We start from the raw sequence: 27,721 nt of genomic DNA on the forward strand, positions 1-27,721 counted from the left end.
GGTGGTTTTTAAGGTGTCAGGGTTAAATTTGTAAAGGCTGAGACTAGAGAACGCTGGTCTACACCTCAGTAATAGACTCAGGACAAAGGGGCAAATCAGCAAAGCAAGCCAGGACCACTTTATTTCCAAAAATTGAAAAGCCATCAAGAATTTCAGATCAACACAATGATATACACCAAAAGATATGAACAAAATGGTCTACTCTGGTTCCAAGGAAATTCATTTTAACTCCCCCATTCCAACAATATCATCAAAAAACACATTCTTAAATGCTTAAATTAATTACATTATGACAAGAGTTGGAAGAAAAATAGTGTTGAAGAAAAAATAACTGCCTAAAAAGAGAAAATACTCTCCAACTAATGGGGGAATCACTACATATATTCATATATTCCCCATCTTCCAGTACTTCCCGAAGTACTATAATCCATACACACATAGCTAGAATGAGAAGTCTGCTCTACGATAAAAATTAGTTTAATTCCTGGATTCACACATTAAAGCTGAAAGCAATAGAATCGCTTCCCCCTTTCTATTCACTCTAACCCTTTACACAAGCAAATCATCACATGAAAACTTCTCTAACAGGACTCATACTACAGCTGTAAACCATTCCCACTTAGACTATTAAGTTTCCTTTCATTCTAAACTTTTAATTACTTTTGTCTATGACAAAACACATCCAAAACGCATCCAAACAGAGAAATATCCTCTCTGTCTAAAAGAAAAATTCCATCTCCCCAGCAGGAGGTCTTTCTTCCTGTTTGCAACCAAAAAAGAACAATGACTTTTTCACTTTCATGCTTAACAGAACTCCCTCAAACTGATTTTAAGAGAACTAGCCCTGGGATTTAGACTCTGATGCCAAACGAACATTTTTCTAACTGTAACTTCGCCACCCCAGTGGGCCCGAAGCCCCCTCACCTTTCAGGCAGAACATAGTGAGGCAGTTCCATGAGGGGCCAGTGCTCCACGGGCCGGTGCGGGCTGCAGTGCTAGCACAGCTGTCTCCCAGCCCACCTCCCAGCCCTCACTGCCAAGAGCGGGGCAGTCAGCCAGCGCCTGGGATTACAGGAAGCCACTGCCCAATCCCCAGCTTTCTGGGCTGAGCTGCTGACATCTCCCTATCTTTCATACGGAGTTTCACACCCTGGAATCAGCCAAGATCATCTTGGAAAGTGAGGGGAGCCGGGGGTGAGCAGTCCATGTTCGTGTGGTCCAGTGCGGGGCAGCACGAGAGCCAGCCCGTTTGTTTCTCTTATCTCTCAGCATTTTCCATTGCAGCAGATGGAGCACCTCACGTGATCCACAACACAAAAAAGAAATCACTCGATTCGGTTTCACTGTTTGCTATTAATTCTCACAACTATTCTTTGACATCTTTATTCTTTTGCTAGTCACACTCTTTTTTTCTGATGTGGAACAACTCATACACTGGTACAGAATTAGCACTGAGCATTAGGATATGAAATTGTGCACACAGCTGAGTCTACATAAACGGGTGGATATGTGTGAAGTGCTCAAAACAGTGCCAAATAGTAAAAGCACTACAAAAGTGTCGACTACCACTATTACTACTACTATTAATATACTTGTGTGTTAGAATAAAAAATGTGGAGGGTTTTTAATTTATTTTTTAATTTAAAAAATTTTTTAAACATCTTCATTGGAGTATAATTGCTTTACAATGCTGTGTTAGTTTCTGCTTTACAACAAAGTGAATCAGCTATACATATACATATATCCCCATATCCCCTCCCTCTTGCGCGTGGAGGGTTTTTTAAAACTTCTATGGCACTGCCATTTTTCACACGAGGAAACAAAGATTAATATAGTTAAGTTGGCATCGGAGTATGTGAATATCCAACGCTACTGTACCCATAAGCAGAGTATTACTTATCTCCCCCTCCACGGGAAAGCTAAATTCACTCTTGCAAGTTCAAGGTTTACTTTACTGTAAACTCTTTAACACGGGTTAAAAAGGGAGAGAAGTTTTATTGCAGATCTGAAGAGAAACAGTCTACAGATGTGGCCTCAGGAGCACCCTGCCTGAAAGTGCTGTCTGAACCGTGAGTGGCCACCCCCCCGGCCCTCAGGCTCTCCTGGTCACAGGAAGTGACCATTGTTCACAAGGCCCGTTGCTGTGTGCAGGTCTTCCTTTTGACTCCACAGGATACAGGAAACTGACTCAGAACCAATCTATCTGTCTGTGTCCTGGGGTGCTTGCTGCAGCCCTGGCTACATACGATGGATGCTCTGAGCCTTTTGGCTTTCGACATGAGGTTCAGCATAGCCTAGCTGGGTTTCTGCTCCTCATCTTCCAGTACCACTAGCAGGGCCTGGTTAATAAGTTCCCTACCAGGGCTTCCCTGGTGGCTCAGTGGTTGAGAGTCCGCCTGCCGATGCAGGGGACACGGGTTCGTGCCCAGGTCTGGGAAGATCCCACACGCTGCGGAGCGGCTGGGCCCATGAGCTACGGCCTCTGAGCCTGCGCGTCCGGAGCCTGTGCACCGCAACGGGAGAGGCCACAACAGTGAGAGGCCCGCGTACCGCAAAAAAAAAAAAAAGTTCCCTACCATGAGGAAGTCACTGTACTAGTTGCTATGACCACAGAGAAACGGAAGAGGTTCTTAGCCAGAAGCTAGTTGGGATGAAAAGAAACCTGCATGTGGAATGACAAACAGTGATATTAACTCTTAGAACAGAACTGGAAGGAACCAGCTCATCTCATTGGGGAAACCCGTTCAGATGATTTGCTCAACTAAGTAGCAGCTGCCTCAAGATCAAAGTCAAACCACCTGATTCAGCCTTTCCCATCTCAACATGTGACCCTCCCCACAGATGGTCGGAGTCATTCTTCATCCTTTCCTATCTCAAGTGGTCTTCTATGCAATGTATGAATTGCAAAGATATTCCTGAAAGTATTCTTGTGGGTTAGATTCAACTTTTAAAATTGCACACAGCGAGAGAAATTCTACACCCTGGAGAGTTAAAGCTTCTGAACACAGGTTAGTACCCAGGGTTTGGGGTGGTTGCGTGCTTTTAACAGCACTCTATGAATACTCACAGTTAAACCTTTTAATATAGAGATGATTTGATGTGCTAGAAAGCACACCGAATTGGAAAGTAAAGAGAACATGACTGTAGCCACATCTGTAGGCTTATCTAGCTGGTCTCCAGAGCAATTCATGACCTGTAAAGGTGCGGATTGAAGGTAGGGACTAAATTATTCTAAGATTCTATCCTTCTAACCTACTCCATTCATTTTTTGCTGTGATATATGTAGATATGTATATTAATATAACATAAATAACCATTTTGTTAGGTGCATTATATCAGGAAAAAAGACAATCTTTGCCTTCTTATGATTTAATGCAAGAAGCAAGTAGGTAAATAAAGAACTGTAATACAATGTGATAAGTTATATAATAATTATATAACAGAATATGCAAAATTAATAATGATCAATGACAGCTTCTTGCCTATTACCATCTAACCAAGCTACAGGTTAAAACATCTATAATTTAATGTAATGGGTTGAATTGTGTCTCTCTCCCCACCCCCCCAATTCCTGTCTACCCAGAACCTCAGGATGTGACCTTATTTGGCAATACAGTCTCTGTAGGCATGCTTGAGATAAGGATCAAGATGAGATGACATCTTGGATTAGGGTGGTGTTAAGGACAGTAACAGTGTCTTTATAAGAGATAGAAAAGGACACACAGAGAAGGCCATGTGAAGAGGCAAGGATTAGAGTTACATGGCCACAAGGCAAGGAATGCCTAGAGTCATCAGAAGCTGGAAGAGGCAAGGAAGGATTTTCTCCCTGAGCCTTGGGAGGGAGCAAGGCCCTGCAGGCACCTTGATTTCAGACTTCTGGCCTCCTGAACCAGAACAGAAGAAATTTCTGTTGTGTTAAGCAACCCCATTTCTGGTACTCTGGTACAACAGCTCAAGGAAACGAATCCATTTAGCAAGGTAGCAACTGTTGGAGAAGGTGTATGATTTTTTTTTTCTTTTTAAACGGACTTCAATTTATGATCACAAGGGCTTAAAGCCTATTTTCCCCACATCACTGTACTTACTATGGCTAAATTTTTCCTGTAAAAAAAAAATCTTTCCATGATATAACACTGCTAAACAATACAAATACCATCTTCTGTTTGATTAGCGAAATGATAGGTATCGCCATCTGAAAAGTCACAGCATTAAACACAAGCAGTGGAAATGGAATAGACTTTTATTAACATCAAAAATCATTTAAAAAAATAAATCCCTTGTTTCACCATCAAACAACTGTGAATAGGTCTGAGAAATAAAACCTGAAAAGGCACACTGTTTAAACTAGGAAAAAAGAATAAGAACTATTCATTAAAATTATTATCTGGGGGTGGAGGGAGGAGAGAAATAGGTGAGGGAGATTAAGGGGTACAAGTTTTCAGTTACAAAATAATGTCACAGGTGTGACATGTACAGTGTGGGGAATATAGTCAATAATTATATAATATCTTTGTATGGTGACAGATGATAACTAGACTTACCACAGTGATCATTTTGAAATGCACAGAAATATCAAATCACTATGTTGCATACCAGGAACTAACATAGTCCTGTAGGTCAATTATACTCCAAAAACAAACAAACTCATAGAAGAAGAGATCAGATTTCTGGTTACCAGAAGGTTGCAGGGGCGTGGGGAGGAGGCGGAGCTGGATGACGGTGGTCAGAAGGTACAAACTTCCAGTTATAAGATAAATAAGCACTAGGGATGGAATGTGCAACAGGAGAGATATAATTAACATTGCTGTATGTGAATATGAATGTTGTCCAGAGTAAATCCCAAGAGTTCTCATCACAAGGAAAAAACAACTTTCTTCTATTTCCTTAATGTTCTATCTACATGAGATGATGGCTGTTCACTGAGCTTACAGTGCTAATCATTTCATGATGTATGTAAGGCAAACCATTATGCTGTACACCAGTGCTGTATGTCAGTTATATCTCAATAAAACTAGAAGAAAAAAATTATTATTATCTACCACCACTGATCACTGCTAGTGAAATTCAAAACTAAATCCCTAAGGGGACTTCCCCTGGTGGTCCAGTGGTAAAGAGTCCACCTCCCAGTGCAGGGGATTCAGATTCGCTCCCTGGTCAGAGAACTAAGATCCCACATGCCAAGGGGCAGCTAAGCCTGCGCGCCACAACTACTGAGCTCGCATGCCTCAATGAGAGAGCCCACGTGCTGCAAACTACAGAGCCCACGGGCTCTGGAACCCGCAAGCCACAACTAGAGAGAGAAAATCCGCACACCACAACGAGAGAGAAGCCCGCGTACCGCAACTAAGATCCTGCGTGCTGCAACTAAGACCCGACGCAGCCAAAAAAAATAAAGAAAATAAATAATAAATAAAAAATATAAAACTAACATAGTTTTTTTTATTAAAAAAAAAACAACTAAATCCCTAGGAAGCCTGCGTGAAGGGAGCGGGCCAAGCATGAGGCTCGCTCGCAGAATTTACAGCCCTCTGGACAGAACAAAGGTCTTGCCTTTGCCAACCATGACCTTAGAGCCCAACCACTTCTCTCTCTTGCAGGATTACAACATCCTGCATCATGTTAAAGTTTAATATTATTGTCTCGGTCAGAGGGAGTGGCAGCCACGCGTGCAGCCAAAAATGTTTAGATGCTCAGGTCTTCCAAACCACTCCAGTGCTATTTCATTTGCCTGCTAAAAAAGTTTGTTTGGTTTCAATAAAATAATGGGGATGCGGGTAAATTAGGAATTAATTTGCATAATGCATATAATGAATGAGTCTAGATGGGCTCAAAATTCTGTTCCTGGCAAAACAAAAAACAAAATTACAAGAAAAACAGGCAAACCATATTTTTCTTTATGCATCCTGATTTTGACTCTTACCCAAAAAAGTCAGGCAAAGATGGAAAAACCCTTTTCCATACCCATTCGAGGGTTTGTTTCGCATCAACTAGAAAGGTATTCAATCAGGCAAGGCCTGTTTTCATACCTGTATCTTTGGGCATACCTCAGTGCTTTAAAAGTCAGAGGAGACTGAAGACATATTCCCAAACACCAGTGCTCCCATTTCCCCCTATACTGCCAGAAACTGAAGATGCTGAAACCCTCTGGTGCTGCTTATATGAGAATGACCACAGAAGAAGCCATTCTGGTGGCCAAGGCTGAATGGCACTCTCTGAACATCTTACCAAAGTGTTAGTCTTTCCCATCTTATCCACTGTGCTAGGATACTTCAGTTCTTACCAATATTCTGAATTTCTCAGAAAAGAGAGAGCCTCAGTCTGAGTTTTTCTGTATATTTATTACTACCACAGAACCAAGAGAAAGAAGGAAAAAAATGACAGCCTTATAACTTTAAACTGGCTAGTTTAAAGCTACTACTGGTTGTGGTACTCCAGGCTGGCCACCTCTGTAGGCAGTTTTGGTTCATCGTTGGAAAATCCGGCACACAGGACTTCGTTCTTCCTCCTCCTAACATCATCTGACCCTGCACCCTGTTTGACTGTTCTGCACTCTGCAGCCAGGGCTGACCTACTTGATCCCAAAGGCAACCTTCATCCTCTCTACAGTCACTTTTCTCTCAGGAGACGTGTCAGTCCTGGCTCGTTAAAAAGACAGGTTACTTTGTGCTGATCGCAAACCAACTATGAAGCTCCAAGGCACCCTGTAAATACTGCACTGGGGGCTCTTCAATGGCTTCTGGTCTTAGGTAGCCTCATTCGCATCACTGTGTTTCCTCCTGGAATCATGGAAGTTCTGCTTTAATTGGCCATTTTAAAATATACTCTCCTGAGCCAGTTCTTAGTTATTTCCTTTTTTTTTTTTTTTCCTTCAGAGCCAAGTCTAAGTCTAGACTTCTTGACATCACAACCAAGAAGGAAGCCCTCATTTGGTTCCTTATCATGAAATTTGTCTCTAATCTCATTCATGGACCCCTAGGTCTTCTACACCCAAATTATTTGATTTTTTTCTTTTTTCATTTTTCTTTAAGAACCCTTGGGGGCTTCCCTGGTGGTGCAGTGGTTGAGAATCTGCCTACTAATGCAGGGGACATGGGTTCGAGCCCTGGTCTGGGAGGATCCCACATGCCGCGGAGCAACTAGGCCCGTGAGCCACAACTACTGAGCCTGCGCGTCTGGAGCCTGTGCTCCGCAACAAGAGAGGCCCGCGCACCGCGATGAAGAGTGGCCCCTGCTTGCCACAACTAGGGATAGCCCTCGCACAGAAACGAAGACCCAACACAGCAAAAATAAATAAATTAATTAATAAACTCCTACCCCCAACATCAAAAAAAAAAAGAACCCTTGGGCCCTCCTGGTTCTATTTCCCTAGGGAATGTAAGAGTAAGTGTCCAAGTTGACCTGAGCTCTTAGCTTAGATTATTTTACAGCCCCTCCTGATCTCCCTTAGATATGCAGAGCTGCCTTGACTCCACTGCTGTCCATGGGGCTCCAGTCTAGCCCATGTAGGAGCACAGTATGCCTCCTAGGCAATGGCAGCAGAAAGGAGCCTTTATTGTGAAACCTTGCTCCATTCATCCAGCCTGATGGAGCTTCAAAAGGTAGTGCTGGGGCTTCCCTGGTGGCGCAGTGGTTGAGAGTCCGCCTGCCGATGCAGGGGAGCCGGGTTCGTGCCCTGGTCCGGGAAGATCCCATATGCCACAGAGCGGCTGGGCCCGTGAGCCATGGCCGCTGAGCCTGCGCATCTGGAGCCTGTGCTCCGCAACGGGAGAGGCCACAACAGTGAGAGGCCCGCGTACCGCAAAAAAAAAAAAAAAAAAAAAAAAAAGGTAGTGCTGATGGCTAAGATGTTTCTTCAAGTGACAATATTCCTTTATAACTTTATAATAGTTTATTTTTTCTTTCTAAGTCTGACCTCTTAATCCACCGTTATACTTCCTACATCTTTCCAAAGAGCACTTAGTGCACCATTCTCCCTCTTACGGGAGGAAAAAAAAAAAAGAAATCATGTTTCCACTTATGTAAAAAACACAAGAATAAATCCCGAACTCCCCATCTAGCAATAAATTTGGACTTGAACTCAATTCTTTTCCCCAAAGTTTCTGGCCATATTCCTTTCAGCAGCCCCATCTGTAGGCTTTGTTCCATATTCCATACGGTCTCATACCTGCACCATCCTGGATAAGACTATTATTGTCTTTGTCTGGAATACAGCCCCCATCCCCACAGCCTGTTTTTTTACTTCTCTGAAGCCATCCTTGACCTCGCTCCCCTCCCCCAGCAGAATCCCCAGCTTTATTTATGTAGCTATGATAGTGTCACAATTCTGTCTGCCCACCTAAAATGAGAGTTCCTCAAAATAAGGACTTGCTCATTCACACCTAACCTCCAGTGCCCTGTGAGGTGCCTGAAACACAATAGATGATCAATGCTTATAGCATAAACCAGAATTATCACTCTACTATTTTACCCAAAAGTAAATAGTGGAGAGTGTATAAAATCTTCATGAGATATCTATCCAAGAGCATAATGATTCCTATGAAAAGTCATAAAAATATTGAACATATTCCTTAAAAATTAAATAAATAGATATTATTTCCCCACATACAATTGTACTAAAACTCAACATTAAATAACAGTTACTGAATAGTTGAACTTATGGTGGAATTTTTATAAATCATTTCTTTAAATTAATAGTCCAAAGGGGGCCTCATTTTCAAACCCACAAACACAGATACCATTCTCTCTCAAAGCAAGCTCGTCAGAGCAAACTCAGAAGGCAGTTTTTCCTTCTCTCACTCAGCCTAAATTAAATGTTTGAAGGATGATGGAAGTAGAAAAGGAAAAAAAAAAAAAAGAAAATTTCTGGAAGTATCCATACAAGAATGTTGAGGTCAGTGTGCCCAGCTGGAGGGAGGACACCAAAAGATGTCATAATAATGACCCCAGATCCCCTTTCTTGGTGAATTTATAATGGAATGTATTATAGGGAAAAAATAAAACCACTAGGGTGTAAATTTCATTCTCTTAAAGATTTGCCATTGTCAGTGTGCCAAATACGTGCATAATATATTTTCGAGAGTCTAGGTTAAAACACATCAAAATAAACTCATAACCTTTCATGCTGTATATTTCATCAATGTGCCTGTGGAGGGACTGACTCCCAAAATATACAAATCAATGGCAACCTTCCCCACAAAAACCCAACCAAACTAAAATAAAGAGGTCATTTGCATCATTTTTCCCTAAGCATCTGAGTAATGCGAGGAAGTTAAAACAATAGCCAACCTTCAACTCTAGAAACAGGTGCAACTCTTCTGTCCACAACATCACCGTCCTAAATCATTCTAAAGAGAAGTCAGACTACAAATCAACAGTATTCAAGATCATGTACCAGCCAACCAGAAAGAACACAAGTTCTGCCACAATTTACTTGTTAGTAAAACATAAGCCCATAACCAGAGAGAGTTACTGGACGATAATTACTTTTAATCATCAAGCAAAGACATAAACACTAAAAGGAAGACACCAAGTTAAAATGCCCAGGCTCCTGATAATTTCTGCATAGATAATCAAATAATCTAATGTTTAAGTTACTTAAGCTATATCAATTTAAAATATTTTATTTTTGATTTAGAAAATATTTGAACAACTCAAAGCTCTGTATAAAGAACTAGAGAATTTCCATTTTTAAAAAGGTAGTTTATTTCTGAAATCACCACATTCTTCAATTTTGACCCACTTAAACCTTGGGGACGGCGCTTAAAGGAAAGAGCTAATCATTTCCCTTTCAACTGCCAAGTCTTCTGAGCAATCGGGCAGTTTGAAACTTCAGGAATAGCGAGTTATTTCAGGACCCATAGGATTTACAACAATAATGGTTTGAGGAAACCACAGCATTTAGGCTCCTTCAGTCTTTCTCCCTGTCCTTAGGAGTTTAAAAATAAGCAAGAAAATGATTCTTCAAATTGGCCGAGCACTTTCAGGGTGGCGTCTTGCCACGGGGCAAGATAATCACAGAGTTACAAGACCCACAGAGGACAGAGTATCCCACAGAAACAGCTCTTTTCTGATCCTCCTCTTTGATCAAGACGAACGGATCCGCGCTGTTTCCATTTTTATTTTTGTTTCACCTCTTCCTCTCTCCCTTCCTACCCCCCTTCTCCCTCTCTTCCTCTCTCCTTTTCTCTTTCCCTCTTTCTTCACTTAACATCAGTAAAGTTCTAATAAAAGTCACCTACAATTCTGTTGATGGAAATAGCTGGCATTTACTTCGTGTTCTATTTTTATTTAACACATCTCTGCAAATTCAGCTATTAAGGATAATAAAAATCTACAGTTCCTCAAGAGGAAAAAGTTTCTCTGTTAAAAACAGAATACTAAGTTCACAGTTTTAAAATGCACTTATTTCTCTCAAGGCAGATGTGCTTCTGAGGACTCTATTAAGTTATTCAACTGTCTCTAAGGACTTCAGCTCATACAAAGGAAAGGCTGCAGGCTGAGACCCTTGGGGTTTTCTGTTTGTTTGGGGTTTTTTTTTTTTTTTTTTGCCTTCAATTCTTTCAAACCTGAATGAATCTTGCTTTTGTAAGCAGAGTAAAAGTGACACAGGGGAGCCTGTTTCCAGCGTTGATGGTGTCGATGCTGTCCCTCTTTTGCCTTTGCCATCACTAGTAAGTTGCCTGTCTTCGGCACATCTATTTAGAAAACTTTCTGTGTGATACAGAGTTGGTGAAAAGCTTCCAAAACCTGCTCTGGAAGGTCAACAGAGAAATCTGTCACTTGACCTTCATAGGGCAGTCAGGAATGTCAAAATTAAAGAAACTGATAGAAAGGAACACAGTCTCAATACCATTTAAAAGAGAAGGAAAGGACACAAGGGCACAGCCTAACTGGGCTGCTCCTGGTTGTGAGGACCGTTTTTTTTTTTTTGGCTGCACTGGGTCTCCGTTGCTGCACACGGGCTTTCTCTAGTTGCGCCGGGCGGGGGCTACTGTTCGTTGCGGTGGGCAGGCTTCTCATTGAAGTGGCTTCTCTTGTTGCGGAGCATGGGCTCTAGGTGCGTGGGCTTCATTAGTTGTGGCACGCGGGCTCAGTAGTTGTGGCTCGCGGGCTCTAGAGCGCAGGCTCAGTAGGTGTGGCACATAGGCTTAGTTGCTCCACGGCATGCGGGATCTTCCCGGACCAGGGTTCGAACCCGTGTCGCCTGCATTGGCAGGCGGATTCTTAACCACTGCACCACCAGGGAAGTCCCATGTTGTGAGGTCTTAAAGCAAGTGAACTCACCTCCCTGGACTGCGACTTCTCATCTGTCACACAAGGCTATCTCGGAGGTTCCTTGAGTCCTGACAAATTAGCTTTGTTTTTTAAGGTAACTCTACTTAGAAACCTTCATAACTCCAATTGAGAAACTATATGCAAATATTTACTAAAATGCTCTCAAATGGCACCGAGAGAAGAAAATATGTGATAATCGCTGCAATAAGCTCTCTCTCGAGGAGCTGCTAAAGTTGGTTTCTCTAGGTATACCCAGGACAGTCAGAATTCTTTGAAATTTCACTTCATTCAAAAGGAAAGACATCTTTACAATTGTCATCATCTGAGATTTTACAAACACAACACAGAATAACTATTTTGGATATCAAAAGCTTTTCATATCAGGAGTGAGCTTCCTCTATCAATTCTCTTATGCTTGCAGAATGAGAGAAAAGACAGCAATACTTTTGGAAAGGGTTACTTTTCTCTGAGCCTCATTTCTTGAGTCACAGAAAAAAAGTATTTTCTACATCTCTATTTTCAATGTATTCAAATTGCACCCAAGCATTTTTGCAGCTCTCCTATGTATAAATCAAAGCATTCACTGAGCAACTACTGTGAGCCGAAATGAGGACTAGGATGCAAAATGAGGACTATTTCAACAGAGACTATTAAAAGGTCATATTAGTTCCAAGTATTGGTGTATTAGTAGTTTATTAAGAAATTCACAGAAAAAGCGAGACAAATCAGCTTTTTCAGTCACATTTTATATAATTCCCATTTGTGTTCAGGAGGATCAAACGTCACTTAAGTGTTTGGTCAAAAGGGTTTAGTGGAGTAGAATTGATTTCAGATAATAGAAACATGTCTTATTGTCACCGTCTTTTGATTTTTTTTAGAAGCAGATATGAAAGTGAAGATATGGAGAGGCCATTTCAACCACATGAAAAACAAAAAAATATATTTGGTGTACAGCCATCAGATGCAGAGAAGAGAGGCGAGTGAGAACTCAACACATTACTAGAGAAAGTGGTTAATGATGAGACCAGAGCTGAAAAGCAATGCTTGCTTAAGTGAAACAATGCAGTAATCCTACTTGGAAACTCAGAGTGATTTTATAGATGTGTTTAAAATTTAACATTTACAAAAAGAACTGGGATGCCCAAATATAGGCACAACTCTGTAACATTAATGCAAACATGTGCTTTATTTAACTGTAGTAAAAAAAAAAAAAAAATCCAACAGAAGAAGATAAACACGGAAAAAACATATTTACATATTACAGAACATCCCACTTATTAAGAGATCACTTTTTGGAAAAACTCAACCACTCAACCACTCAAAATATGGCCAAGACACAAGATAGCCATACTTGTGCTACCAGATAGCAATACGCACAGGACTGTGGTTTCGGATCTTATTATGATCCTCCGGTCATTACTGTTGTAATAAACTGGATTGTCCAGACCCTCCACACAAGGTAACATATTAGAAACCCCAGAGCAGAGAGTGGTGGGGACAAGAGGCAGGCACGACTATGTGGGTGAAAAGAGAAAGCTCACAGCCTTACAGCAAAAGTGGACTAAGAAGCAGGCAGTGGAGACCCACCTCATGCCAAAGCAAAGATCCTTACAAACCTCAATAACCACCAGGGTGTCACCAGGTACTCACAAAGTTCAATGACTATTCACAGTGACACCACTGGCATCCAGACAAGCTTCCATTGTCCTGAGGATTGAGCAGAGATACTACACAGTGTCATGCAGAGAGGGAGGGACTAAGTCATAAGAAGTGAATTCAAATCCAACTATTCCATTATTATCTCTAAGGCTTCAGGCAAGTCACTTAATCTCTCAGGGACAGCTTTCTCAGCACAAAAGGGTTAGGTAAACGCCACCATCCTGCCCACCTCACAGGACTGTCAGCAATGAAATGAGACCATACAGAGTGAGTACTGGGTAAACTATGACCTGCAAACAGACTCTATCTGCAGAACAAATTTTAGAAAGATGTTCATTAACATTTTAAAAATTGTTTTAGAATTCTGAACTATGAATGAAGCAAGCTTCTGTTATATGTAAATACAAATAATAAAAGACATCTTCCTCTAAGGTTTTATATAAGCTAACATGTCGTCCATATGAACACAATTTAGAAAAGCATCTCTTATCAGTCGTCAGTTTTTTATAATAACTGTGTTTCAAAGAAAATGCAGCTTTTCTTCCAGTTCAGACATAGGATCTCTGATACATACAGGCTAGAGTCCAACAATTTGAAAGTAAAGTTAAATGGACTGAACTTCTCAACTAATTTTCCTCTATGGGGGATGGACAACAGGCCAGTAAGCATAATGACAGAGAAATCTCCAGATTAGGGCAGATATTCGTCAGACATTGCTATTCATGAGCTTTCCCTTGGGCCGGGGAGCAGGTGCAAGTAACGCACGGAGTGCATTAGCAGGCTCTGCACAGCTGTGCTCCAGCAGGGAGCAAGGTCCATGCTGGAAATCGCTCAGTCCTGCCTGCGAGTTTTCAAGCATTTCCCCTTACCCAAGAGCATGGCCCTGGGCTGGGGGGCACAGAGGGAAACCTAGAAGAGGACTTACTACGGTGAGTGAATGCTCAGGTGCTCAACAGCATTGCTCAGTTCTCAGACCAGGTGGTTTTTCTGAGATGCACCACTCATCTGCATTCCATCTCAAGATACTTCTGGTGTTCGAGGCCTTCCTACAACAGTAATATGATGATGGACTAGCTGCAGAAACTTCATCACAATTTGTGAGGGAGCTATCTGGAACGCAGCATAATAAAACCCTACCACCAGAAGTGAAGTCTTCTGAAAGCATTATTTTGCCAGTCAAAGGCTGTGACCTAATAGGTAGTGATAAAAATCAATTTAGTAGGTCGGGACTGACGTCTTCTGTCTAATAAAATATAACAGAATAAAACAGAAGAGAAAAGAGAGGGTATCACGTGTAACCATGCAATAAAGGTAAGTAGTTTCACAAAGCTTTTGTTTCATTTTATATAGATGCAAATGTGTGTATATATGTATATGAACTATGTGTGTGTATATATGTGTGTGTTTATATGCGTTGTATAGACTAGGAACAAAAGTAACGTGTACTTGTTACCCTGGACACAGGCAAAACTTCTGAAAGTAATTGACTTAAACAACTATAATTAAACTTCTTGGGCACTGAAAAGCTCAACATTCACATCATAGATCTACTACAGAAGGTTCTTTCTCCCATTCCAAACAAACATTTATTGGAGAGAAACTTAGCTTAACTTTCTCAGAAACTAGAGGAAACTTTAGCAATTGTGTTTTTGTTCAGACCTTTATTAGTTGGAATTGAAACATAACCTTTTGGATTTCTAAACTCAGTTACATAACTCTCCCCTAGTTACAATGACAGGAGCACACAGATCCACGGGACAAACTAACGCATACCCCCGTGTGTGGGAAGTAACCAAGGTCTGATGATCCAAAGGAACACTGAAGGAGAGCAATCCCAAACTCTCCAGCTTCCTAAAGCACACAAGAACATCCCAAGTGCAACAAGCTGTCTCAAAAACTGCTTACAAATCAAACAGAACCGGGGTCCGTAGAATAGAACAACATTCACACATTCATACTTAAGGACAAAGAATTGGGCATGGAAAGCTAGCAAGGAAAAAAAGGACTTAAATGATCTTTTTATAGTTGGAATACAGTGTGTTGATTAACTCTGCAATAAAATTACTTTAAGGTGAAAATCAAAGTTCTTTTTCCAGGAAGTCAAAGCACTCCATGTACTTTTCATTGGTGAAAAAAAAAGTATGTAAATAAATAACCACCAGTCAAGATGACCAGAGCAACCAATCCAACAACTGCCCATCAGGGTAAACTCAAACTGACTTCTGTATTCTTTGCAAAAGAATCCCCAGCCACTCAAGACTGAAGCAATACACACCTGTGTCCAGGTAGGAATTCTGGCTTATCTCAAAACGTAATCCGGAAACGCCAGATACCCAGCTTCTACTTTAGCTGAGGCGCTCTAGTTACAAAGTGAAAGAGAACCTTCAGGAATAGAGGCAAAGGAATTGTAACAACAATAAAATATATTTATTCTCACTTTCTCTTTTTAAATTTTACTAAAAAACCCCCAAAAATCAAGTGATACAGTTTACTGAAATCTCAACTGCTTGTGGCTTTTACTTATAACTGGGCTTCCCTTAGAGAAAGATAAATATACATTAAACTCTAATCTGACAATTCACTTGCACCACTGAAATTATATTAACCAGTGAACAGATAAGCCTTTATCCTTACTCCACACTTCTTTTAACCATGTACAGAAACTTTATTAAGCTATGCCTTAAAAGTAAACAAACCTTAACTATCACAAGCGCACAATTAGTCCTGCAAGGGGCATATGCAGAAACATGTCAGAGTCCCAGTAGACTATTATTATTTTATTGATTTAGAAGATGGGATCAGAAAAGTGTTCACAAATGTATGGAGACTCATCTCTTCTCTCCTTATATCTTTATCCTCCCTTCTTCCCTCCTATCTATTGCCACCTTCTTCCATTATCTTCCATTCATTACTGTCCCCAACACAGCCTTTTCTGAAAATAGGAGGGCATGAAAATGGCAGGATAGAGTCACTCTTCATTCCACCAGCCTTAATGAGTGCCTGCTCTAGGGAAGGCTGTGTGTCAGGTCACTCAAGGTCACTCACAAGCCAAGCCATTTTCACGTTGAATCTAGGAGAGGCTCACTCTTCCAAGTGGCTTTCTCAAGATGTTGCTTTATATCAAGTCTACAAGGCAATAGTAGCTCTCAAAACACAAGAATCCACAACCCACACCCAGATCCTGGGAATAAGTCTAAGTAAAGGGTGGTATTGAGGGAGGGAACTAACTGAGAACTCCGGCTAACAAATGCCCCTAGGGAGATGACCTCAGACACCTGCTTCCTAGGCAAGCGCTCACCATGTATTGTACACGTATAAATGGCCCAAATGTGATGCACCCAGCATAGTGATGGGTTCTAGCAAGAACTAAATAAATAGCTGTTGATCTAATGTCTCTGGTGACTAGTCGGTCATCAAATATCAGCTATAAATGACAGAGAACACCTTGCAATGCTGCATTTGATGGTACAGAGAAGTTCAGTAAAGGCTGAAGCGGGGCAGACCGCAGAGACACCACTGCAACCAGCTTCTGGCTCCCCAGCCTCACACCACACACATCTGTGTCTAGGAACAATGTGTACGTTGATTACATGTAAGTTTTCCAATCACGTTTATCATCACAGTGATCACCATAAATATCACCCTTAATTAGGAAGATTAGAAATACAAGGTGTAACTACCCACATTTCATAAAGCTAGAGAAGTATAACTATACCTTTGAAAATCACAGATACTGTTGCTACACTAACAAGTAATTATTAAAACCTATGACTTACCTTAACAAAGAGGGCCTAACATGGAAATCTGTGGTTCTGTAACCGCTTTCCTCACATGCCTACATAATTGCTTCGACCAGCACTTTTTAAAAAAAAATTTTTTTTAATTTACTATTATTTATTTATTTAGTTATGGCTGTGTTGGGTCTTCGTTTCTGTGCGAGGGCTTTCTCTAGTTGAGGCGAGTGGGGGCCACTCTTCATCGCGGTGCGCGGGCCTCTCACTATCGCGGCCTCTCTTGGTGCGGAGCACAGGCTCCAGACGTGCAGGCTCAGTAGTTGTGGCTCACGGGCCCAGCTGCTCCGCGGCATGCGGGATCTTCCCAGATCAGGGCTCGAACCCGTGTCCCCTGCATTAGCAGGCAGATTCTCAACCATTGTGCTCCGACCAGGGGAGCCCCGACCAGCACTTTTGCCTCTTTTCAACCTCTCCAGCCCCTATATGGCAGGATTCTAGTTCCAAACACTCCAATCCATTCTGCATGCCAAAACCAGAGCAATTTCCTTCAGCACTGCTTATCATGTGTTCACACAACTAGTATTTACTCACTATCTGTAAAGTACAAGACACTGGATAAGACACAGGCTAGACTCAAGAGGGCTTCAAATAAGCACATACCCAAATAGTCTCAAAGCAGAGCATTTACCCTGAAAACAGAAGCTAACAAGTCAAAGACCCCAAAATGCCCTAAGTGCTTTCATTGCCATTTCTCTTTCTGAAGAATTATGCTTGGTTCCCCGTCTCACCACATATAAGTTTCTCTGCCCAGTTTTCAGTTCTCCCTAATGATCTAATTCTTCCTTATCAAACCAACTGTTATTTTTATTGACTACTTATGGTACCCAGACAGTATTTATTAAATGAGTTCATTCACGTACTGTGTCATTAAGAGTGTCGAGCCACGGCAAGCACACATTAAATGTTAGCTACTGTTAATACTTAAGGGGGGTGGGGGCTTGACTGATTTAGACACGACTTTCAATTTAGTATTTTAATCATTTCAGGATTTGACATAAAAACGGAGGTATAAATTACTTGAAAATTATCTAAAGGAAGTGATAGCTTCCATTTGGGTTGCCTAGGTTACACAAGTAGTTTAAAAGCAATTACTTCTATACTGAAAATTCTGAGATTAGTATATATATATTCTATACTGGGATAAAGACATCTTTTGACTCAACTATTGACAGTGAAGGGATTGCCAACCCAGGGGCAGTACCATTAAATACAACCAGATTCAATCTGTAGGCTGATACGTATCTATAAAACACACACTCATCTATTCAATAAACAAGCTGTACCTGCTACCGATATGTATGATGAATAGGTAATATCCTATTTTACAGAAATGAAAACTAGAGCTTAAACAGATCATGTGATTTGTTTCAGGTCACACAATTAGCGAGTGACAGAAGCAAAACATCCAGATTTCCTGACCTAGTGGTCTTCGCATCATTCATTCTCTTCCCATGAAAATTTACTGAACACTTACTAGGGGCCAGGCCTGGGGAAACACTGGTTGTCAAAACAAACACAAAAAATCACTCGTCTTAGAGGTTAAATTCTAGTTTGAGGCGACAGGCAGTACTGAAAATAAATACGAAATGGTGGAAAGTGCTTCAGAGTAAAACAGAGATATTGGATAGAAGGGTCAGGATGAAGATGTGGCCATTTTATTATTATTATTTTTTCTGCAGGTGGAAATCCACTTGGAACCTTATTAAGGTCTCAAGCTACTTGTGTATATGCTTTTTAAATCTTTGTTTCCCTTAATTTCTTTCTCTTAATATTTGTTTTATAAGGAAACATTTTGTGTTTTCTTAGTCTGATAAATATTTATTGACCATCTAATATATTCTGTTCTAAGCACTGTAAAATGTCCAGGTAGCACAAAGGCAAAAAAGGCAAACTATCTTCCCTTAGAGTTTCAGAGTTCAATGGGGGACACTAACATTGATATGACCATGTGATAAGAGATGTCAGCAGAAGTTGTGCCAGATGGAGTCATGGCTTACACTACTGTAGGTCTGGGAGAACATATATGTTTATTTGAAAACATAAGTGCTAAGTCTATCATCAAGTGACGGCAGCAAAGACTGCTTAGATCACACATGCCTTTCTATTTGCTGATAAGTAGTGACAAACATTACCTTGGGATAGGAAAATTATTCACATTGGTAAATACTTAAAGCTTGGCTTCACGAAAAGATCAACTTCCTATAGGCAGCTCTGTGTAGGGCCGCTGGCGTTAAGCAACCCCAGAGCAGGTGCACCCAAGTTCAGATGCTGGTGTCCTCGCTTAGACTATATCCCCATCATCCACAAGGCAGGGCACCGAAGGAAAGGAATACAGCTGCAGAGGGCAAGATGCTTCCCTTGGAGTCTAGTCTTATGGTGGGATCAGTGCTACTGAGCCAATCACACTGTTCCACAGGATGGCAGGGGAAATGAGGAGACCAGACATGTGCCAACTCTCTGAAGATGTGGCAATTTTTTTTTTTTTTTTTTTTGCGCGGTACGCGGGCCTCTCACTGTTGTGGCCTCTCCCGTTGCGGAGCACAGGCTCCGGACGCGCAGGCTCAGCGGCCATGGCTCACGGGCCCAGCTGCTCTGCGGCATGTGGGATCTTCCCGGACCGGGGCACGAACCTGTGTGCCCTGCATCGGCAGGCGGACTCTCAACCACTGCGCCACCAGGGAAGCCCCAAGATGTGGCAATTTTAAATAAGATCCCTGAAGATTTCTGAGCGAAGACCTGGCAAAAGTGAGAGAGGGAGAGAGAGAATTGCGTGCACAGCTGGGATTCTAAGCGGAGGGCAAGGTCAAGCTGCACCGCGTGTTCCCACAGCAGCAAGGAGCCTGCTCTGACTTAGTGGAGAGTGAAGGGAAAGCACAGGTGATGAGGTTGGGGAAGCAATGGGGTGAGGGAGGCCGATCACATAGGGCCTCAGAGAACATTGTAAAGACTTTACTAAACCGTCCGAGAAGGGTTTTAAGCAGTGAAGTTACACTGCTCGACCTATGCTTGATGTTTTACAGGGTTGCTGAGGCTGCTGTGTTAAGACTGCCTGGCTGGGGGTGAGGGAGAACAAGAGTGAAAGCAGGAAAACCGGTTAAGAAAAGATTGCGATAGCGCCGAGCTGCCTCTCCTTATCAGGCATGGCATCGTCCAACCCACACCTCATCCCTCTTCACTAAGTCAACTTTACTCATGGTCAAAACAGCCAGGATCAAACACTTGTACAAAGTGTTTCATACGTGCACGGTTTGCGTGGAGCAACAGGAAACAGCAGACTTGCCACCAAATTTATGTTCCCACGAACTGCACCCTCTCTTTTGTTACACTCAGAAAAGTCCAGAGTCAGGAGCACTTGTAAGATTATATTCATCAGTATAATCGACAAAGTAAGCATGCAGTGCTACCTATAACCCACCATGCCGTAAGCAAATTCAGAGAGCGCTGTTTGGCACATGGGCCTGGGCAAACAGCACTATTAACAGTGTCCCAGGTGGGTTTCGTTCACCCAGTCAGCATCCCTTTATTGGGTACTTAGCCTCGGGGATAAGAAAGATAAGGAAGACTTGGTCTCTGTCCTAAAAGAACTCACAGTCTAGCTCAAGTCACAGACGAGTAAACAAATAAGTACCACCCGGTGTGTGATAGACGCAATTACAAAGGTATGCAGGGGGTCAGGAGTAACACAGAGAAGGGAGAAATCAGCTCTACCCTCTGGGAATCAGGGAGGACTTCACAGTTTTAAAGCAGGAAGTTAACAGGCAGAGGAGGAGACTGGAGCATCCTGACTCGGGGAATGGGAGATGAAAGTTCTGGAGCTGTGAAAGAGCCGTGGGTCTGTTTGCTATTTCTGGAGTTAAACGGGAGAGGGGACAGGGAGGCGTCCGATGGAGGAGGATCTCCTGCTATGTTAAGTGATAAGGACTTCATTCCATGCACACTGGGAGCCACAGAAGAAAGACCCCATTAGACAGTAGTCCCCCTTTATCCACGGGGGATACGTTCCAAGACCCCCAGTGCGTGTCTGAAACCGAGGACAGTACCGAATCCTACGTACGCTGTTTTTTCCTATACATACCTATGATAAAGTTTAATTGATAAATTAAGCACAATAAGAGATTAGCAGCAATAACCAATAATAAAATAGAACAGTTATGACAATATACTGTAATAAAAGTTATGTGGATATGGTCTCTCTCTCTCTTTCAGAATATCTTACTGTACAAATTTAATGTCTTTTCCATCTTAAGTAAGCACATATCACACACGGTGGCTGTAACTTTTGCAGTTTGAGGTGCAACAGCAAAACTCGCTGTTTTCTTTTCCCTTCCTCGTAATTTCACAGACAGAAGATTCCTTCTTACCGTAGATCTTAGCAACCTCAGCATATGATTTTTTTTTCTATCCTTACATTGAGAAGTTCACCTTTTCACTTAAAGGAAGCACTTTATGGCTTCTCTTTGGCTTATCTGAATTATCAACATCATTATTCTTGCACTTTGGGGCTGTTATTAAGTTTAATGAGGGTGACTAGAACCCAAGCACTGCGATACCAGGATACCACACCAGTCGATCTGATAACAGCTATTAAGTGACTCGTGGGCGGGATACCCTAAGCAAAAGGATGATTCATGTCTCTGGCAGGACAGGGCAGGATGTTGGTAGATTTCATCAAGCTATTCAGAATGACGTGCAATTTAAAACTTATGAATTATTCCTGGAATTTTCCTTTAATATTTTCGGATTACAGTTGACCATGGATAACTGAAACCGTAGAAAGTGGAACCATGGATAAGGGGGGACTATGGTATTTGTATTTTAGGAAGATCACTCTGGTTACAATGTAGACTCAAGAATAGCTCAAAGGCGGCAAGAGTGAAGATAACAAGAGTAGAAGACCATTCAGAAGGCCAGGTAAGAGCTGATGAGGGCCTGGACCACAGTAAGGATGGGCAGATGGGTGCAGACACAACAGGCCTTGAGGTAAAACTCATAGGATTGGAGCTACCTGAAGTATTTGATAGGAAATACTGTGGTAAAAACAAAACACACACACACACACACACACACATCATTCAATTTGATAGAAAATGATCGATAAACCACAAACCCCTGAAATTACATGAAAATATAACACTTTCTATGACTATAATATTGATACATAATTATATAAATATAATATGAATTGTAAGAGACATAAAAATGAACCCTAATTAATGTGCAGTGTCTTTTTAAATTATTTTTAAAATAACTGCTTGAAAAGAACAATTTCAAAACCCAGTAAAGACATTTCCATGGAAAAGAACACAGGTTATATTAACTATACATTAATTTGTAAATTAATTAATTAATTGAATTTTTAAAAAGAAAGAAAAAGAACACAGGTTACTCACTTCCAAACCCAAGCTCTGACAATAAGTAACTTCCTTCATTACTCTACAATACTTCTAGTAATCTAAATAAGTATCTAAGTCTCAAAACAAACCCACAGACTTTTAAAAACAAGTAAATAAAAGAAGGGTATTAGTTAAAATATCATTTCAACAGAACTTCATCAATTTAATAACAAACAGGATCATTTTTGCAATAAAGCAAGGCAGTGAGACAACAGAGATTCCCAACTTCAAAAGAAAAAACAGGGGCTTCCCTGGTGGCGCAGTGGTTGAGAATCTGCCTGCCAATGCAGGGGACACAGGTTCGAGCCCTGGTCTGGGAAGTTCCCACATGCCACGGAGCAACTAGGCCCGTGAGCCACAACTACTGAGCCTGCGCGTCTGGAGCTTGTGTTCCACAACAAGAGAGGCCGCGATAGTGAGAGGCCTGTGCACCGTGATGAAGAGTGGCCCCCGCTCGCCGCAACTAGAGAAAGCCCTCGCACAGAAATGAAGACCCAACACAGCCAAATAAAGAAAGAAAGAAAGAAAAAACAATCAAAGGTTAACAAAGGGCAGTCTCGATGAACCAGATTAAAATATTAAGTGGCACTCACTGTCTCTCTCACAGAATCTCAACTTCAGTAGAAAGAAAGAAAACATGACATTCACTGCACTGAGAATATTATTCTTACCTCTTTTTATTAAGACACCAAGATAAACTCCACTGAGCTATTTTTCCAACATACATAGTGACCTTCAGGATAAATACTACTTGTTTAATTTTACTATCAAATCTGGGGTTCTGCTTTGACAATATCTGCTAATATTTTTCAGGTTTTTTTAATGCCACGAAGGAAATGTTCTTAAATCTTATACTGTTAAGGATTTTATGATCAAAAATAAATTACAGGTATTTATGTAGAAACAGGATCTTGACCTTGCTGCTTTTGGTCTGCAATGCCATTTTCCTCCACTGTAGTATCTGAAGTCACTGCTAATCCAATTATGCGCAAGGATTCTGTTTTCTGCAACTATTTTATTAGGGAGGACACTGGGATGAAATTATTTTAAATACAGCCAACTCCACACAATTGATTATCTAGTGTATGGATTGTTCATTACCCTTGATATCTAGTAAGGTCAGTCTCTGGTCATTTTTGTCGTTCCTGGAAAGGGAGGGAACGGAAATCCAAATGATTCAAATTTTGTAATGTTGTTAATACATATGGCAATGTCCAGAAGAACAGAATGAAAGCATTTTTTAAATTGCAGCCTGGCATGTCAATTACCCAGTCTCTTGACCTGCCAATACCAGGATCATCAATCATGCCTCTGCCCAGCTGAACACGGAACTGGGGCTCCAACAAAACACGCTCTGCTCAATGAGAGGATACGCCATTATTATTCCTCCTCTTTTGGTTTTAATTGACAAGTGAGTAAGCAAGACAGGGGAAGCACAGAATAAATACTGCTGGTCATTAGTTTCCCTTGAGAACCTTCCACAGTGCTGGAAACAAAGCAAGAGCTCATTAAATATTGTTGAAATCAATGCACAGCCAGAAGACCATGCAAAACATGGAAATGCTCCATATAAAGTACCTTCTCATCTAAGCCACTCACTTTTTCACAATTATCCTGCACTTTCTCTTTAATTCTCCCTTAAATGCCTTATCTGCTTCTCCACTGAAGTATGAACTCCATGACTTCAGGGCCTGTGTCCTACATTTCTCTGTATCCGACACGTGGTACTCAATGAGAATTCCTCCTAAATACTCTCACAACTCCACGTGAAAAGCAACATATGGTCTCATCTACAACTGACTTCTACTTTTTGACTACACAGGCATCTAGTAAAACAGCTCATGATTCACTAAATGTAACATCCAAAAGGACAGTGATTCACACCCTTGATTTTTATGGCTAATTAAGTCGAAACATCATCTGCTGTTAGAGTGGGTCACATCACACGAAGAATATAAGGACGGGTCACTGCTGTTACTCAATTCATTTTTACCTTCCAGAGTACAAATGTCCATGCAAGGGAGTTTTGTAAACTTGCCATGGGCTAGAACAAGAGAAAGCACACAGGTCCTTACTTGTGATTGCTTTGGACACATAAATATGTATCTTCTAGTTACTTTTTAGGCTCAGGAATTTTATCCTTAGCTTCTCGAGTATAAACGGTAACACTGGATCGTAAAGCTATGGGTCTATGTACTGATAGATATCCATACAGGTAACCACTCAAACACTTTAATCTGACGTTACTGATAAGCCATCTAGCATGGAGATTCACTGTAAAGAACTTCTAAAACAAAACTTGAAAGAACTGTTTTATAACACGAACGTGCATCTTATTCAACATACTACCTACACTGACAGCAGGGATTCAGTGGGCTAATCGTGCAAAGCAATGCGACCTGGAGATGTAGGCAGGGAGGAGGGCAAGCACGCCTGCCTTGCAGCAGCTGCTGGTTGGGAGGGAGAAAGCCTGTAGAACCGGACACCTCATCAGACAGAGATCCCTTGAGGGGGGTGCGGCGGGTAGAGGGAAGAACACAGACAGGACCGCTAACACAAGGCTGACTTGTTAAGCTACACTGCGCTACTTCTGGCTGTCACTGCTTGACGGCAGTATACGTATGCATGGGAGAAGAAGGGAGAGCAGGCTTTTAGAAACCTGTGTATATCAAACAATGTGAATATAAGGTCAGGGGTTTAGGGAACCGGCTGAAAGGAAAGTGGATGTGGATGCCTGTGGTCTAGGCAGACAGATATAAAAGAAAGATGCTACACAATCCCCATCAGACCAATAGGTCTTCGATGCATATTTACTTGCAAACAAATCCTAATATGGCCATTGGGCATTCTTAGCACTGACTGATAATCCTTGTTAGACTTTTAGCTTATCTGATGCTCCAAAAAAAAAAAAAAAAAAGAAACAAAACTCCAATCCTGTATAACTTTTCTGAAAGATTTTCCCTCTTTTGATCTGTAAGCGTAAACAAACGTCACTCTGTATTTCTCCAAAGGAAAGAATTATGTGGAATAAAGATCAACTGTTATAATGCCCCTGAGGCAACATGTCAAAGTTGGGAGCCAATTTTCTTTTGCAAGTCAAATATGAAAAAAGAATCTAAGACCACGAATTCTGATCTATAGGCAGCTTTTTAAGGACTTTCCCCTAACCGCACATGTCAAAAGTGATAATATTATCCATGTCCAACTATTTCTAAGAGCCATATAAATGTACACGCCGTATTATGCCACCATTTATCTTCATGAGGCTACTGTATCCCCTATTACTGTAAGGGATAAAGGGCACAAGCTTTTGTATTGTTACATAAACAAGTCCTCCCTCTACAAATCGCCCCTGGTCTTTACAATGACTTCTTTATTTTTTACAAGTCAAGTGTACAGTATTTGCTTCATTTCCCAACTAAAACTAATCCATGCAAATTCAGTCTCTTTTCCTTTAGCGTTAATTTAGATGGCGCATCTATGATGGAAATACTAAAGCCGCGTGCTCACATGTACACAATCTTGAACAGAAACTTGACAGCAGTTGATTTAAAACAAAACAAGTCATAAAAAAGCAACCTCTGGCAAAGACCAAAGGAATTAAAACTACACCCTCTCGCGACCACAGCACTACTGTATCCACCCTTTGAACATTACAACCCACCCATTTACCAAAACCACAGCTTATTCCTGATTTAGAAAAGTAAAGTTCGTAGACTTACTAAACTACACAACTCCAGCCAGAAAGCACACATGGCTTTTCTACGCCTGGCAATTATACAGCATCTGAACTAAAAACCTGTGTATTTCGGCTCAGTATCAGCAGACCACTGTGGACCCCCTTCTTGACATAATAAACAACTGACATCTTCAAAGCGCATTAACTAGTCCCTCTTGTGCCACAGTTTAACAGACAAGAGCAAATGGCTTAACCCACATTATCCATGAAGAAGGGTGCGTTTAATTCTCAGTCCATGGAATATAATTACTGTCCCCATAAGCACATATTTAACTTAGGTCTCTCACGTTTCAGCAGTTTTATTTCCCAAAAGAAGGGGGAGGACAGGTCCCTGAAAGGTTTTAGTGAGGCTTCTCTTGGCTCGGGAAGAATGTGATAAATAGGGAAAATACAAGCATGCGGAATGTCTGGACGAGGTTCCTTTGTAAACCTTAAATAGTGCTCCCCCACTGGGCTGTGACACAGCTCTGAATGGAGAAACCATTTTAGAGCCTAACAATTCAGTCTCTCCAGTAAACATTCTAAAAGGAAGACCTCAGACATTCTAAATATAAAACAGGGGTGTGTTTAAGAAATATTGAAATATTTCCCTCTTTTCCGCCAGGACTGATATTTTTCTTCACCTTGAAGAAGACAAAACATGCTAAACCTGAGAACAGAGACCAGCAATGGTCTGAAAAGGAACTTGAAAGAAATCCAAAAACTCCTTCTGGCCAGGATATCAAGGGCCAGCACTTCGTGTGTTCATTTTCTCGATGTCACCCCAACACCTGTTTAATTCAAGCGTTTGTGTAATTCATCAGTCTTCTTAAAGAAATATGCAAAAAGTTTATCCACAATTCCCAAAGTTTTCTCAGTGTGCTGTTTCAGAGAAGAGCTCCATGTCCTAACTTTCAATTGTTGTAAAGAGCAGAAGATTCCTCCCAGGATGTAGTTTACCACTGAACTTTGCACAAGTCACATGAGCGTGTGGATATGATTTTGGGGGGTGGGGGGTGGGGCAGTGCTGAGGACACATAACAGCTATTTTATCCTTCTTAGAAGGACACAATCTCAGGTTGAATCTAACTGAAGGAGCATTTTTATGTTAGACATGCAAACAAATGAGTGACACTGAATTCCAATACAAAAACACACAAAAACTCCTAACGGGGCCAAAAATTGTGAACAGAAATCAGTGATAGAAACAAAGAATTCTAGATAGCAAACTCCTAAAAATGGTTAAATAAAAAAAAGTTAAGTCACCTTTTCTGGGCTGGATTCTGTAGGTCCAGTTTTCATCATCCGCTTCCACCTGCTGCCCACAAACTGAGAGCTCTCCATCACTGCGAAACAGCCTCTTTGTCTGCCTGGGCAAGGAGGAGAAATTTATCCAACTCACAGCACGTGAGAGGGAACCTGGGTTTGACTTGAGTCTGAAGGGACCTGAAGAGCCTTCCTTTTTCATCTTCTTTCACATCAAAATCAACTATAGACAAAGGACAGTCCAGCCAACAAAAAGCTCGTTTTTAAAAATCGTTCCAGGTCCTTTCAATGAAACTGCTCCTTCCTACTTGTTCAGACAATACTGAGAGTCAGACAGGGCATTCTGCAGAAAGATTGCTTCTATGTCACCCAATTATAAAGAAAATAAAAATGAGAGATTAGGAAACAAAAAAAAATTTTTTTTTTTACCCTAGCCACGTTGTGGTACCTGGTCTCTAGACCAGGATTATCCACAGTCCCTACCTCGCCCCCAGAAAATATGAAAATAAAAATAACTAAAAGTATAATTTTAAAAATGAAGCAGGGTGTTCATTTCAGGAACGCTTGTCAGGACTTGGTGAAGAACAGGACCAAGGCACTCCGACTCTTTGGTGTGT

The 27,721-nt window shown here is 41.3% G+C and overlaps 1 protein-coding gene across 4 annotated transcripts in view; it reads right to left on the bottom strand.

Moving 5' to 3' along the window:
• The window catches only part of NHSL1 (NHS like 1), a gene marked incomplete at its 5' end in the record, with an annotated part of 243,045 nt that overhangs the window by 99,487 nt on the left and 115,837 nt on the right, over positions 1-27,721 (bottom strand). For 2 of the 4 annotated variants that reach the window (XM_079716117.1, XM_079716115.1), the window contains one exon: positions 27,105-27,306. The exons of the other annotated variants lie outside the window; for them this stretch is intronic. In XM_079716117.1, coding sequence (XP_079572243.1) covers positions 27,105-27,306 — 202 coding nt within the window. Of the gene's footprint in view, positions 1-27,104; positions 27,307-27,721 lie in introns of those variants that run through there. 4 annotated transcript variants of the gene reach the window in all.

This window comes from Hyperoodon ampullatus (assembly GCF_949752795.1).
Source record: "Hyperoodon ampullatus genome assembly, chromosome: 12".
In the NCBI taxonomy this organism is placed as follows: Eukaryota; Metazoa; Chordata; class Mammalia; order Artiodactyla; family Ziphiidae; genus Hyperoodon; species Hyperoodon ampullatus.